Below are 16,742 nucleotides of genomic sequence, written 5' to 3'. Positions count from 1 at the left end.
AGAAACATGGCATAAATATTCTAACCACTAACTGTCAAAACAAGATGGTGATTCAGCAATGGCATAAAATGAAGAGTCGCCAATGGTGAGTTAATGAATTAGCACAGAGCGGAAGTATATCAGGTAAGGTCCTTCCGGAAGAGTGTTGATGTAGGATTACATGAAATTTGGTGAGGAGGGGCCTGTGAGAGATAAAGAGGAGGAATCAGTATTGGGTCAGAAAAGCCTTCAGACAATGATCCAGACGTGACCTTGGCAACAAGAAAGACAGAAGGAAAGCAGAATTGTCTCTAAGAGCTTCAGACTGCAATACAGATATGAGAAACATTCATACAAGCCAGTGGGAGGTCTGGAGCAAAGACTGCCCCTTAGAGAAGGCGTGCTCAGTTCACTGACTCCCTGGGAACAGTTTGGCCTCTGCTAAAGCTGCGGTTAATCTCAAAGGTACTGCAACTGGATTCTGTCCACTAACTGGATCCATCACTGATGAATGTTAGGTTCTTTCTTTAAGGTAGACCCAAGTGAAGCACCTCCATGGCTGCCACAGGAGGAGACGGGCATGACAGGAGGAGATGACAGGAGGAGAGCTAACATGACAGGAGGAGAGCTAACACCCTTGAAAAATACATAAGAAAAGGGGAGGCAGAAGTACCAGATGAGAAGCAATAGTGAAAATGCAGGTGAAAATAAAAAAAATTAAAATTAAAAAAAAGAAAAGTTAAATGCAGGTGAAATCCTGATATAGCCACGGATTAACTCTGGCAAGGCAAAATTCTAGATTTGAAAAATTAGGATAGAATGATTTCCCCAGAGTGGCTTGTGAAATTAAATGAGAAAATGTCAAATTTTTAAGAGTGCCAAAGACATATTAGGCCCTCAGTTTAAAAAAAAAGAAAAAAAGCTAGTTGTTATTATCATTATGTACTATGGGAGTCAGAGAAGCAAATGATCAAAAAGGATCTCAATAAGAGATCAAAATTAAGATGGGGTAAGATAATAAATAAGATTTCAATTAATTACCCTAAAGGCAGGGCATTTCAAATAGAGCAGATGCTAAAGTAAAAGCAGAGAGAAAGTTATTCCCAAGGGGTGCTCAGGAGCAAGTACACCTTTCTGCCCACAGCAACGAGACCAAAAGAGCTGAGAACAACCATAACATTATCTAAATGCCGTATGATGGAGAATTTTAAGGCAGGCCTTGAATGAAAGTCACTGTATGTAAGAAAGACCTGGTGTCTCAGGATCCTGTAATAGTCTATGTAGACAAATGATGGCATTGAATGAGTTACATCATTTATAATACTTTTTTTAATTTGCAAAAAAAAAATAGTTGCAATAATTCCCTTATTCTTTTGTCCCACACTCAACATTCACACACACACACACACACACACACACACACACAATCATCTTTCAATCTTGTCCCAAAGGGTCAATAATATATGTTAATGTGTGGTATCAATGACAAAAAACTATAGAAAGACAAAATGATACTATTTAAAGCAATTACGAATCTTAGGAGGGTTTTGAAATGGGGTAAGAATAGGTTGGGAAAATGGAGAAGAGAAGACAAATGCTGAAAGAGCCCCCTAAAAATTCTACTACAATGTGTAAAACGTGTCCAGAACACTGCCGACAAAGCAGTGCTCAGCTGAAGAACATAGAATAAATTAGTCATGGACTAGGTCTGTACAAATTCACAAATTTCCTCAGCAGTCTTTAAAGTAAAATTAACAACTATATGGCAATATCATAGAGACTTTGAAACCAAATACTAGACAGGGAAGAGGGGATTCTAGATAGTTGATAAGGGCATATGTGAAACCTAAATAATTAAGAGTGGGAACATAAAAGGAGGTCCCTAATTCTGTAATTGGGTGTAATCAAGACAAGTTTTGAGTCCATCCTATATTTATTTCTAGGAAACGTGCTCTCTAAATGGCCTTGAGAAACCACAGCACCAGCACTGAGTTCATCCTCCTCGGGCTGTCTGCTGACCCCAAAGTCCAGGCTCTGCTCTTTGTGCTCTTCCTGGGGATTTATCTCCTGACTGTGATGGGGAACCTGGCAATGCTGCTGGTGATCAGTGCTGATTTCCACCTCCACACACCCATGTACTTCTTCCTGAGTAACCTGTCCTTCCTAGACCTCTGCTTTTCCTCGGTCACTGTGCCCAAGATGCTGGAGAACCTCCTATCTAAAAGGAAAATCATTTCAATAGAAGGATGCCTGACTCAAGCCTTCTTTGTGTTTGACGTTGGAGGAACAGAAATTTTCCTGCTCTCTGCCATGGCCTATGACCGCTATGCAGCCATCTGCCACCCTCTGCTCTACAGCCGCATGATGAGCAACCAGCTGTGTGTGAGGCTGGTATGGGCTTCATGGAGCCTAGGTTTCCTGGATGCAGTTATCAACATCCCCCTGGCTATGAACTTGAACTTCTGTGAGGCCCATACCATCCCCCACTACAGCTGTGAGCTGCCCTCCCTCTTCCCTTTGTCCTGCTCTGATGTCTCTACCAACCTCACTGTCCTGCTCTGTTCCACACTCTTGCATGGCTTTGGTACATTCTTCCTGATATTCTTCTCTTATGCACGCATTGTCTCCACCATCCTGAGCATCAGCTCCTCCTTGGGCAGAAGCAAGGCCTTCTCCACCTGCTCCTCCCACCTCACTGCAGTGAGCTTCTTCTATGGCTCAGCTTTCCTCCGTCATCTCATACCAACCTCAGGCTCACCTCTGGAGCTGATCTTCTCCATACAGTATGGTGTGATCACTCCCCTAGTGAATCCCCTCATTTACAGCCTGAAAAACAAAGAAGTAAAGGCAGCTCTAAGAAGAACCTTGGGAAAGTGTTTGCAATGGCACAGGTAGCAAACTACAAAGAGATGACCAATTAGGAAACAACTACAGGCTTCAGGATATCTGTTGAATTGATACTACAATCTTCCTGATGGTTTACTGTTTTAGATGCTAAAAGATACCAGAGAAGAGCTTATGAAAGAGGCACAGAGGGGCACCCGGGTGGCTCAGTCAGTTAAGCATCTACCTTCAGCTCAGGTCATGATCTCAGGGTCCTGAGATTGAGCCCCCCTTCCAGCTTCCTGCTCTGTGATGAGTCTACTTCTCCCTCCCCTCTGCCTGCTGCTTCACCTGCTTGTTCTCTCTCTCTCTCTCTCTCTCTCTCCCTCTTTCTCTGTCTTTCTGTCAAATAAATAAAATCTTTAAAAAAAGAGAGAAAAGAGGCACATAGGTACCTTGAGCGTGGGGTCAGGGTAGGGGAATGTGGTTCAGATTAAATCCTGCTCAAAGGCAGATCATGGAATATATACTCATGTTGATTAAAAGTTTTAATCATAATTCATTCTTCTGTTGTTTCATTGATACTGAGTAAAACAATGTGTGTGTATTGGATTATTTTTTAGGATTAAATGTACTGAAAGGCACTGAACATTGTAAGATTTACCAAAAAGTGTTGAATGTCAGGAAAGAAAGTTGACTTGAGGTCTGTGGAGGCAACTGAAGAGGAAGCTTTGCAGTTAGACAAAAGTGCTAAAATTCTGGACAGCACAATTAGCAGGTCATTGATTTGGGTGATACCAAGAACTCTATTGTTCTGTTACTTGGAAGTTGGAACATGAGGGAAGACGTCGCTCATTCTAGGTAATACAGGAAAATGTAGCCTTCTGCAACAATTCACCTCCTTCAAGCTTTTTTTGTTCATTTAGTCCATTTGGGGAAAGCAAGGGTTTTGAGTCAATTGTTTTGAAGTAATTTCCTTTTCGTATATTCTAGCATGGGTTTATGAAATATGCAATATATATATATATATATATATATATATATATATATATATATAACCAAATCTGTATCTTCTGAGAAAATTTTCTATACCATTTATGACTTTCCTCAAAATAGATTGTTTTAAAATGTGGTAGCTTATACTCGTTCAATGTTATTTATTAACATAATTAATGAAACCCCCAATAATACATGTTATTGATGAGGGACAGGAGCAGGAAAATGTTTACCCTTAGCCAGGAAGGCTGATTTACAGCCTGCATAGTTTCAATAAGTATCAGGCATGTTCTGGTTACTACACTCTTTTAGGGTCTCACTACTGCTTATATATCTCACAGATAGTTAATATTGAACTGATGATAAGCATCAGAAGAATGTCACAAAAGTAGTTTTATGAGTAGGAATTTAAACAAATTTGAAAAAACTTTTGTAACCTGATACTCCCTGCAGGCCCTCTTCCCTTTGGTTACTAAATAGATAACCACCAGCCTCACACACCAAAAGTACAATTCTTTCTGTCCATGGGTCCTGTCGCAGTGCTACTTAAATAAACTCACTAAGTTACACCATACGATGTCTCAAGAATTCTTCCTTGACTCGCATTAGATGACCCCACATCATTTTGATTAATAGGTTAAAATACAGTAGTTCTATTTTACTTCATTTTTTCATAAACATATGTTATCATAAAGCATATCAGGTACTGAATCATGCACTAATTAAGAACACAACTGCATTTCCAATTTTTTTAAAAATTTAATTTATTTATTCATGAGAGACACAGAGAGAGGCAGAGACAGAGGCGCCATGCAAGGAGCCTGACGTGGGACTCGATTCCGGGTCTCCAGGATCACACACTGGGCTGAAGGCAGCGCTAAACCGCTGAGCCACCTGGGCTGCCCCAATTTTTTAAGTTATATTAAAGAAGCAGATAGGTTAAAGAAAAGATGGTAGTTATCAAAAATAATTCCATCACCCATATTTGGGTATACTTTCTTCTACTGTCCTTTGCACATGAAGATTTTAATGTAATCCATTTACCAAGTAGTCCCAACTCCATGGCAAATACACATGAAACTGATTTTTTTCTAGTTACTTAATTCAACTGGGATCTATAATCTCCATTTCCTTACATTTAAAGATATATCAGCAGATCCTTAATGTTCTGATCACTTTGTTTAATATATGCACATTCTAATATAAGACATATATCTCATTAAAGTCTCACTCCTCTCCTTCTCCAAATGCAGGTTTGAGCTGGGATCTCACAATTCTGAAGAGGCTTAATCTGGCCCATACACATCCCCTCTACCACCTCCTCAAGGTCAGTTCTCCCAATCTGGAGGACAAAAAAGGCAGAGGGAACAAAAAAAAAAATTCCTGTAATTTGCCCTATTGTTATTTTCTCACTGTTGATTGTCACTTATTTTCTAGTTATCAATGGCTGACCGCCCCCCAAAAAAAAAATAAAAAATAAAAACAACCTCAGGACAGACTTTATACAAACTGGCTTTGGTGGAGGCACATGGGAATTCTTTGTAAGATCCTGCTAATCCTTCTCAGTGCCTCACTTCTTGGCCTTTTGGCTAAAATCAAGTGTGATCCGCCTCTGCAAGTTCCCTGACTCAGAAGATTTGACTCCTGTTCACTCTCCTCTCTCCTGCCTCTTCTCCTATACCTGCAGCACCCCACAGCTCCTTGTTGCCAAGGGAAACTCCCTAACAACCATCCTAGATGTGACAATTAGGGTCCAAAATCAGCTTTCTACCAAGATGACCAATTGACTCCCCCTGCCAAGGAAATTCATGTATCCTTGCCATGCTAAACAGTGGATAGGCTGGCTGCTGTATATCTACACACACACTCACACCTCTCACACCCATCCCACTCCCACCCCCATCTGTCAGCTTTTCCAATTCTTCTCTCTCTGGCTCAGAGAGGCATAGCGGAAAGATCAGCAAGTCTACTTCTGAAACATGTCTAACAGGACTGAGATCTCAGTCTCTTCCGCTTTGCAGGCATTATCTGTTTTTGTGAGCATTTCTCTTAGGACCCCATTCATTTGGATTCTACAAAAGAAAAGCAATCCTTCCTTCCCTCATGAGAAAAGAAGGAAATGGCTTCTCACAAAAACACTAAACTTCCTGGAAAGGCCAATGAAATGAACACCCTCTCCAATTTGTTCCAATCCCAAACTTTGTATATAAGCAGGGAAGGAGAGGGTTTATTATAACTAGTAGTAACAATATAGGTTCTGCTATCTCTTACTAAGCCTTGTAAAAGGTGTCTGATGCCATTATTGGTAGATATTACCAAATGTAGGGTATTTATGCTGTGGGAATATAAACTTGTTCAGACACTATGGAAAACATCACAGAGGTTCCTCAAAAAAAGTAAGAAGACTGCTAACTCTGGGAAACGAACTAGGGGTGGTAGAAGGGGAGGAGGGCGGGGGGTGGGAGTGAATGGGTGATGGGCACTGGGGGTTATTCTGTATGTTAGTAAATTGAACACCAATAAAAAATAAATTAAAAAAAAAGAAAAAAAAAAGTAAGAAGAGATCTACCATATAATCCAGCAATCCCACTCCTTGATAGATACCCAAAGGAAATGAAAATAGGATATCAAAGAGATATATGCAATTCTGTGTTTACTTCAACATTATTCATAATAGCTAAGATATGGAGGCAATCTAAGTGTCCATCAAGAAATAAATTGATAAGGAAGATGTGGTATATGTATACAATTGAATGTTATTCAGCCGTAAGAAAGGGGCATCCTGCCATTTGTAACAACATAAATGAATCTTGACTACTTTGTGTTAAGTGAGATAAGTCAGACAGAGAAAGACAAATACTGTATATCACTTATATATGGGATCTAAAAAAGCCAAAGTCATAAAAACAGAATAAATGATGGTTCCTAGAAGATGGGAGCTTGGGAAATAGGACAGATGTTATTTAAAGATACAACCCTCTGGGGTACCTGGCTGGCTCAGTTGATAGAACATGTGACTCTTGATCTCAGGGTCATGAGTTCAAGCCCCAGGTTGAGTACGGAGCCTACTTAAAAAAAAAAAAAAATTAAAGATACAACCTTGGGGCGCCTGAGTGTTTCAGTCGGTTAAGAGTCTACCTTCACCTCAGGTCATGGTCCTGGGGTCCTGGGATTGAGCCCCACATCAGGCTTCCTGCTCAGCAGAGAGCCTGCTTCTCCCCCTCCTTGTCCCTCTGCCCCTCCCCACTGCTGTGTTCTTTCTTTTTTTTTCTCTCCTGTCAAATGAATAAATAAAATATTTTTAAATAAATAAAGATACAACCTTGCAACAAGTAGTAAGTAAATCCTAGAGATCTATACACAGTACAGTGAATATAATCAACAGTATGGTACTATAATGTAACATGACAGAGGTGCAAATTACCACTACAATGGCAATAATATTACATAAATGTATCAAAGTAATATGTTGTACACTTTAAATTTATACAATGTTATATGTCAAATATATTTCAATTTAAAAAATAACTCCTAAAAAAATAAATAAATAAATAAATAAATAAATAAAATTAAAAAATAACTCCTAAAGAGCAGATTGGTGATTGCTGGAAGCCAGAGGGTAGAGGGTGGGCAAAATGGGTATAGGTGGTCAAAAGGTACAAATTTCCAGTTATAAAATAAATAAGTCTTTGGGATGTAATGTACAGCCTGGTGACTATAAGAATACTATATTGTAAGGGAGCCTTGGTGGCTCAGTGAGTTAAGCGTCTTCCTTTGGCTCAGGTCATGATCCCCGGGTCCTGGGATCAGCTCGCATCAGGCTTCCTGCTCAGTAGGGAGTCTGCTTCTCTGTCTTTCTCTCCTTCTGCCCCTCCTCAGTGCTCATTCTCTCTCTGTCTCAAATAAATAAGTAAAATCTTAAAAAAAAAAAAGAATACTGTATTATACATTCAAAAGTTATCGAGACTAGATTTTAAAAGTAAGTTCTCAAGGAAAAACATTTTTTGTAACTATATATAGTGGGACGTCAACTACACTTATTGTGGTGATCATGTTATAATATATATGAATATTGAATCATTATGTTGTACACCTGAAAAAAATGTTTCATGTCAATTATATATCAAGTAAAAAGGGCATGTTGTTTAAATTCCAAATGTTTAAGCTAGCCACAAAAAACACGAGTCAACAACAACAAAAAAATACAATACCAGATGGCTTCACTGGTGAATTCTACCAAACATTTAAGGAACTAATGACAATTCTTTTCAAACTCTTCCCAAAAAATAGAAAAGGAGGGGATACTTCCACATTCATTTTACAAAGCCAGCATTATCTGATTCTAAAACCAGATAAAGACACTATAATAAAATTATATAGATGCAAAAATCCTCAACAAATCTTACCCAAAAAATAGTACATATATTCATCTACACACACACACATATATATATACACACACACACACACACTACAGAGAGAGAGAGAGATTTAAAAATGCTTTTCTTATTCTCCAGTTTCTACTAGCCTAATAAAATTCTCTTTTAGTCTTTAAATAATTACTTTAATTCAGAAATTTCAAATAGTCCCCTGTGCCTCTTACTGTTTACCTTTCTAGTTAACTGAAAACTGTGTTAATTAGTGAGTCCAGAACTTGGTTTCAGACTAGACTTCAGAGAATACAAAGCATTGGCCCAGCTTCCCCTGGGTGCCAAACCCAGCCTACGGCTGCATAAGCACAGATGGCCTCTGATTGGTTCTGTTAGATTGTTCTTTCTTTATGTATTATTCTTAAGACAGTATTTAGAATTTCAGAGGAAATAAATGAAGAGATGGCAGGTTACTAGATCTGATGATGTGAGGAAGTTTTAATGAAGTATATGCCAGTTGGAAATAGGAACTTCTTTAAAGATATTCTTGTCCTTCCATATAGTGGCCTGCATTGCAGAATGACACTACTCTAGGCTAAGGTATTCAGTAAATAATCTTGATATCCTGGCATCCTCAATGTTTCTAAAGTTTGAACTATTCTGATGCCTATTATCCACTGACAGCAAGAAGAAATCGCTATCTGTTCTGTCAAGGGTCAGACATAGGTTCTCTTATGGGGAGACTTTACCTATGATGTGTCTATTTGAATGGGAAAGCCAGAATACACAAGAGCTGCCTCCTCCAGGAAAAGCCAAGAGCATGGTAATACCCTCCAACGTATTGGATATCCCCCATTTTTTCCTAACAAGTTCTATATGTGTTTTAATTTTGCTCACCATGCTCCATCTTTACTCCATCTGCAGAACTTCCGGATACATCCTACTAGTACTAGATCCTGAGACTCCTGTTCAACCCATTCTTCTTTCCCAGCTTATGATGGAAACTTCTCACCCCTTCATAGGCCACCTCCTTCTCTGGATTGGCCCCTGATGTCTCTGTTAATGTTCATTTGTCTCAGATGCTTTGGAAAGATCTTAGAAAGATCTGTCTTCACTCCCTTATAACATTGGTGACATGGACATCTCAAGCATAGACATAAATCCTCTTATTTGTCAGGATCCCCAAAGACTGCAGAAAGCTGACACCTGGAATGAAATATCAGAAATAGATGTTGACTTGTTGAAGCTACTTATTTCCTTGCTTGCACAGACTTCTAGTTGTATTTTTTCTATTATTAGAACAACCTTTCCATCTAGTCACCACTATGACAATGTGAATAGTGTGAGAGATACTGGAGAGGACAGCAATGAGAATAGTTTCAAGTGGATTAAATTGACATTTGGTTTCCTCCCGCTTCCAGCACTGATATCCTTCTCCCCTTTCAAATTCTTCCTCATGAATATAAGGTCAGGACATGGCATGCAGCCCCAGCAAGCCTCAAGTCGCTTGGAAACTGACCTTCCAAACCACCCTTCATTCACTTCTTTCCAAATATATCCAAAAACCAGTGTGGTTTTTGGATGTGTCTAGAACACTTCTGATATCCTCTTATTTACATAATAAGCTACCCCTTGTTTAATTTTAGTCCTTTGTTCTTGTCTACATGTAAATCTGGCATCAGTCTCTCTCATGTCAGTATGAAATAAAGCCAATGTCTTTCATTCTAAATAGTAAATGAAAGCTGATGTTCATTTTCCTGGTTGAAACTGATTTATTTTCATGCTTGTAATGTAATGTAAAATTAAATGGAAGACTTTGTCCTTGGTCATTAAAGAAATGCCTGGACTCAGTTTGAGTTTCTCTTTAGGATGAGGAGGAGGATGATATCCCAAGATCATATGATACAAACAGCTGCTGCCTTCATCTACACAAAATGCAGATGTTAGCACATCACCGAAAAATAGTTTTTCAAAAATGCTACAGGCTTCTTAGATGAGACCCTGAACTCTCCAAAGATCCCGTGGTCAAATAACCCCTTACGAGTAAAAGTAGAAAAGTAGAAACCATTTTCAATATAGTCCTACCTACAAATACTTGGTGTTCTCTAATCTTTGAAGAGCACAGAACAAACTTTTCATTCCACTTCACTTGAGTAGATTCCAAGTAAAATGTGTGCTTTCAACCATGTTTACATTTTTATCCATGCAGGATTCTCAAAAGTAAATTCTCCAACTGTTTATACTTCACCACCACTGGATCTAGCTGACGTCACCCGAAGGAACAGAGTGCACTGTTTGCACAGGGACACAGGTAACCTAGACTTGGGTCTAAGATGAGCTTGAGCCCGGGATGATAGAGTTATTAATAGAATCAGGCTTTTAACTATACTTGACAAGGAAATACTCGGATTTGAGAGGAAGCTAGAAAGCATATGAAAATTTGGGTCAGTGGATTAAAGAAGGAGAACATCTGAAAGGAGAAAAAAATGTAATCAAAGACATACAAATAAATAGGCCCTTCTAGTATCAAAAGGGGCCAAAAAAGCTAAAAAATAGGTTAAGGACAAATGAGAAAAATCTGAATGTCAAAGCAAGAAAAGTGGTCTTTATTCCTGGAACCAGGCCTAGCCACTGGGATGAGAATTTGGAAAAGTTTATTTCCTGGCTTTCTACTGGTTCTCAATGGAGCTCAGTAGCATATTCCTCAGGGGTAAAATGGGATAAATTTCTGTTCATAAAATACACCAAAAATTGTTGTAAGAACAAATAAAATTTTTGGAAACACTCTATATACTAATAAAAACTATTAAAGTTTAAAGTGCTGTTTAGGAAGTAAGTAACTTGATATTTTGAATAAGAAGAATGACAAGAAGAGAAAAGGTTTAGTACATTCACTGTGGATATGTCATATAATGGTTTTGGACACATGATTGTAAGGATTTCTGAATTTTGGAGCATGAAGTGAAAAGTCAATAAGACTAATGTGTAAGTGAGCCAGCAATGTTATTTATCAGGTAAATTCCTATGAAACAGGAATAGAATTCTCTAAAGAACATGAATACTGAATGAGGAAGGATAAAAACTCTTCCTGATATACAGCGAGGGCAGCCTTGAGAGGTCTGAGCACAAGGTCAGACTAAGCAGTGGGGGAGGGATATATAAGATGACATGATTATCCCCTAAAAAGTGGGAACAATCATGAGTGATATCACTCCTTTTTCTATCTTATTCCAAGGAAACCCCCTCCACAAATGGCCTGGAGGAACCACAGCACCATCACGGAGTTCATTCTCATTGGGCTGTCCGACGACCCCTACATCGAAGCTCTGCTCTTTGTGTTCTTCCTGGGGATCTACCTCCTGACTGTGATGGGGAACCTGATGCTGCTGCTAGTGATCAGGGCTGATTCTCGCCTCCACACTCCCATGTACTTCTTCCTGAGTAACCTGTCCTTCATGGACCTCTGCTTCTCTTCTGTCACAGTGCCCAAGCTCCTGAAGGACCTTCTGTCTGAGAAGAAAACCATCTCAGTGGAGGGCTGCCTCACCCAGGTGTTCTTTGTGTTTTTCTCTTCAGGGACTGAAGCTTGTCTGCTCTCGGTGATGGCCTATGACCGCTATGCTGCCATCTGCCACCCACTGCTCTATGGCCAGGTGATGAGCGGCCAGTTCTGTGTGAAGCTGGTGTTGATCTCATGGGGTCTGGCCTGTCTCAATGCATTTGTCATTGTGCTCTTGGCTATTAACCTGGACTTCTGTGAGGCCCAAACCATACACCACTACACCTGTGAGCTGCCTGCCCTTTTCCCTCTGTCTTGTTCGGATATCTCCATCACTACCGATATCCTGCTGTCCTCCAGTTTATTGCATGGGCTTGGGACCTTCCTCCCAATCTTCTTCTCCTATGCTCGCATCATCTCCACCATCCTGAGCATCAGCTCCACCTCAGGCAGAAGCAAGACCTTCTCCACCTGCTCCTCCCACCTCATTGCAGTGACCTTGTTCTTTGGCTCAGGTTTTCTTTGTTATCTCATGCCTCCCTCAGGTTCCTCCCTGGATTTTCTCATCTCCTTGCAGTACAGTGCAGTCACACCCCTGCTGAATCCCCTCATCTACAGCTTAAAGAATAAAGAGGTGAAGGCGGCTGTGAGAAGGACACTGGGGAAATATCTCTAAGTAGTGAACAAAGACACAGTTACAAAGACTGTGTTCCTTTGCATTTCTTTTTTTGTTCCCACCTTCTCCTACACACCGTGTCACATCATTTGGAAGAAAGATTCCAGAGCTTGTCTAAATAGAGCTTGACTATTATTCTAAGGCATTAGTTCTTGACTAGGGCTCCTTATTTGGAAAGTCTGTGCTCCATTGGTTGGAAGGGAATGTGAAGACAATTTTCCACAAGACAAATGGATAAGACAACAAAATAATTAGGTTGAAAAGATACGATGATCATTTCAGGCGATTCAGCATCTGACTAGGAGGAGTTGTGGAAAGAACTAAAAACAAAGGCATTTATTAAATTGAAGGTAACTTTTGCAAATCCCAACTTCTGGTAAGTTTTTAAATAAAACATTGGTAAATAGAAAAAATCCCATGTCAACAAAATATTCAAAACTCTATATAGAGTATTACAAACATGAGAACATTATATACTAAAGTTACAAAACATTGCCAGTATAACCATTATCTTAATCGATCTCTCCTTACTCATTAGTAAACAAGAAACAAATTTAAGTTTCTAAAAGCTCAAATCCAAGCATTAGAAAGACAACAAAAGGTAACATACGAAAAGAGGGATAAAGGAACTAATACCACAAATTAAGAAGTCAAAAAAACAAAAAAAAAAAAAAACAGAATTGAGAAATAAATGAAAGATGTAGTCACTCAAAAACATCTAGAAAAAATGATATAATTCTGTAGAATATATTCAAAAGAAAGAAAACCAATAATGCAACACTGATATAAAAAATAAAAAATTTGGGCACCCGGGTGGCTCAGTGGTTGAGCATCTGCCTTTGGCTCAGGTCATGATCCTCCCTTCCTGGGATCAAGACCCTCATCAGGCTCCCCACAGGGAGCCTGCTTCTCCTTACACCTGTGTCTCTGCCTCTCTCTGTGTCTTTTATGAATAAATAAATAAATAAAATATTTTAATAAATAAATATTTTAAGGAAATACAAAGATTCATCTCTTATGAATTCCCACTCTTGTGTTAAAATTCACCATCACAGAGAGAACCCAAGAAACTTCAGGCTGCCACCCTTCACCCTAAAATAAAAGAGAAACCAGGCAATCTCTCCCTCTCCATACCCCTAACACCTCACCATGCGGGCCCAGGGATCTATGTAATTTCTAGATCCTGTAAGTAATAAATCTTTATTTTTCCCAAGTTTCCTGATGACTGTTGCTGAAGGGCATCTCCAGTCATAATAAGAACCACAAGGAGCCACCCAGTCATAAAATTGGTTTGGAAAGGGAAGACTGTGGGAAGCTCATGGGGCCTAGACATTTCTAGCCAACAGTTTAAACTATCCATAGGCTGAGACTGGCACAAAACACTTGTCCGAGCACCTTCAGATCTAGGGATCATGGTCTTATATAACAAAAAACAAAGCTAGAAGAAGGAAAACTATTACCTTAGCCTGTTCTTGAACTTTACATAAATGAAGTTATTCAAAATGCCAAAAACTTAAAATATTCCATCTTCAAGTCTTTTAATTTTTTTAATTCAATTTAGTTAACATATAGTGTATTATTAGTTCCAAGTATAGAATTTAGCAATTCATCAGTTGCATATAATACCCCATGCTCATTACATCAAGTGCCCTCCTTAATACCATCACTCAATTACCTATCTCCCCACCCACCTCCCCTCTGGCAACCCTCAGTTTGTGTCCTAAAGTTAAGAGTCTTTTATGGTTTGCCTCCCTTTCTGTTTTTATCTTCATTTATTTTTCCTTCCCTTCCCCTATGTTCATCTGTTTTGTTTCTTAAACTCCACATATGAGTGAAATTATATGGTATTTGTCTTTCTCTGACTGACTTATTTTGCTTATTGTAATACCCTCTAGTTCCATCCATGTCACTACAAGTGGCAAGATTTCTTTCTTTTTGATGGCTGAGTTATATTCGTATGGGGTGTGTGTGTGTGTGTGTGAGAGAGAGAGAGTACCAGATGTTCTTTATCCATTCATCTGTTGGTGGACATCTGGGCTCTTTTCCATATTTTGGCTATCATGGACATTGCTGCAATAAACATTGGTGTACATGTACCACTTTGAATTGCTCTTTACATACCTAGTAATGCAATTGCTGAGTTACATTATAGTTCTATTTTTAACTTTTTGAGAACCTCCATACTGTTTTTCAAAGGGCCTACACCAGTTTGCATTCCCACCAACAAGGTAAAAGGGTTCCCCTTTCTCCATGTCCTTGCCAGCATCTGCTGTTTCCTGAGTTGTTAATTTTGGGTGTTTTGACCAGCATGAGGTGGTATCTCATTTGGTTTTGATTTGTATTTCCCTAATGCTGAGTGATGTTGAGCATTTTTCATGTGTTTGTTGGCCATTTATATGTTTTCTTTGGAGAAATGTCTGTTTATGTCTTCTTCCCATTTCTTAACTGGATTTTTTTTGTTTTTTGAGTGTTGAGCTTGATAAACTCTTCATACATGTTGGATACTAGCCCTTTATGATATGTCACTTGGGAATATCCTTTCCCATTCCATAGGTTGCCTTTTAGTTTTGTTATTATTTCCTTTGCTTTCTTGATGAACTCCCAATAGTTCATTTTTGGTTTTGTTTCCTTCACCTCTGAGACATGTCTAGCAAGAAATTTCTGTGGCTGAGGTCAAAGAGTTTGCTGCCTGTTTTTCTTCTAGGATTTTGATGGATTCCTGTGTTGCATTTAGGTCTTTCACCCATTTTGAATTTACTTTTTGTGTACGGCTTAAGAGAGTGGCTCAGTTTCATTCTTCTGCATGTGGCTGTCCAGTTTTCCCAACACCATTTGTTGAAGAGACTGTCTATTTTTCACTGGATATTATTTCCTGCTTTGTTGAAGATCATTTGACCATAAAGTTGAGGGTCCATTTCTGGGTTCTCTATTCTTTTCCATTGATCTGTGTATCTATTTTTGTGCCAGCAATCTACTGTTTTGATTACAGCTCTGTAATACAGCTTGAAATCTGTAATTGTCTGAAAGCTATAGAACACTTATGAAAGAAATTGAGGAAGACACAAAGAAATGGAAAAACAGTCCATGCCCATGGATTAGAAGAACAAATGTTGCTAAAATGTCTATGCTACCCAAAGCAATTTACACATTCAGTGCAATCCCTATCAAAATGCCATCAATATTTCTCACAGAGTTGAAACAAATAATCCTAAAATGTGTATGGAACCAGAAAAGACCTTGAATAGCCAAAGTAATGTTGAAAAAGAAAACCAAAGCTAGAGGCAGTAGTCTTCAAGTCTTGATGAGGAGATGGTAAACTTCAATCTCCTTTCACCTGTGTTTTGCTTTTTACACCCATTATGTCAGCCAAAAAAACAAGATAAACTATAATTTTTGTCTCCCAACTTAGAAGAGAATGTTCTCCAGATGAATTCATCTTCAGCTTTGCTACTTAGAGTTGTCTATTCGCATGTTCTTAAGGAATCTATTTGCATGACCTTGCTGCTTAAAGAATCTACAATATTTGTTGGTCTATTGCATTAGAGGTATCAGATTTTAAAATCCTGAAAATGCTAAAAGGAAAAAAAATGAAAAATAAAAACAGTGTTAAGAATGGGTCCAGTCCCCAGAGCAATTGAACCTACCCTTCATATGTGAAATCTAATTTGCTAGTAGAAATTTTAGGCAAATGCACATTTATATAAATGAGTTTTTCAGTGATTAGACTTGAGAACTGGTTTGGGCCGATTTAAACCTGGGCAGTATATACCTACTGATTGGCTTCTCACACCCTGAAATATTCTCTTCCATAAATGTATAAAATCAGTAACAGTAGCAGTGGTAGTGGTTGGAAGCCAGACTGCAAAATGTTGAGTAAATAGGATACACAAAGGAAGGCAGTAAGTTCATACAACACTCTCAAGGTGTTCAGATTTAGAATAAGAAAGAAGAAAGTAAAAAGGAGTGCAGAGGTTGAGGACTTTTTTAAAAGATTTATTTTTTAACTTATTTTTTTTTAGAGAGAGAGAAGAGAGAGAAAGCAGGGGGAAGGGCAGAGGGAGATGAACAAGCAGACTCCCTACTGAAAATGGCACCCAGTATGGGGCTTTATCTCATCACTCCAAGATCATGGCCTTAGCCCAAATCAAAAGTCAGATGCTTAATCAACTGAGCCACATAGGCACCTGTATATTTTCTCATTTAAAATAAAGAGCTACAAAGACATTTAAAATAAAGAGCTATAAAGACTGCCAATATATTAATTCAAAGGGATCCATGCACCCAAATATTTATAACAGCATTATCTACAATAGCCAAAATAGGGAAATAGCCCAAGTGCCCATTGACTGGTGGGTGGATAAGGAAGATGTGGTATATAAGTACAGTGGAATACTACTGT

At 38.8% G+C, this 16,742-nt stretch overlaps 2 protein-coding genes across 2 annotated transcripts; both read left to right on the top strand.

Annotated features, from left to right (window-relative positions):
- Nucleotides 1-1,938: 1,938 nt before the first annotated feature.
- On the top strand, nt 1,939-2,874 carry LOC112678173 (olfactory receptor 8S1-like). The gene has a single exon (XM_025477266.1). The coding sequence runs from the start codon at nt 1,939-1,941 to the stop codon at nt 2,872-2,874; it is 936 nt and encodes a 311-aa protein (XP_025333051.1).
- Nucleotides 2,875-11,419: 8,545 nt separating this feature from the next.
- LOC112678174 (olfactory receptor 8S1-like) lies at nt 11,420-12,343 on the top strand. Its single transcript, XM_025477267.1, has one exon. It carries the CDS (start codon nt 11,420-11,422, stop codon nt 12,341-12,343), a length of 924 nt encoding a protein of 307 aa, XP_025333052.1.
- The last annotated feature ends 4,399 nt before the right edge of the window (nt 12,344-16,742 follow it).

The sequence above is a fragment of the Canis lupus genome, chromosome 27, assembly GCF_003254725.2.
Source record: "Canis lupus dingo isolate Sandy chromosome 27, ASM325472v2, whole genome shotgun sequence".
Lineage (NCBI taxonomy): Eukaryota > Metazoa > Chordata > Mammalia > Carnivora > Canidae > Canis > Canis lupus.
Note: the sequence above shows the minus strand (reverse complement) of the source record. Positions and strands in the feature narration are given on the sequence as shown.

What these genes read in the sequence shown, in the direction of transcription:
- LOC112678173 (XM_025477266.1), top strand. Translation starts at nt 1,939, where the DNA reads ATGGCCTTGAGAAACCACAGCACCAGCACTGAGTTCATCCTCCTCGGG.
- LOC112678174 (XM_025477267.1), top strand. Translation starts at nt 11,420, where the DNA reads ATGGCCTGGAGGAACCACAGCACCATCACGGAGTTCATTCTCATTGGG.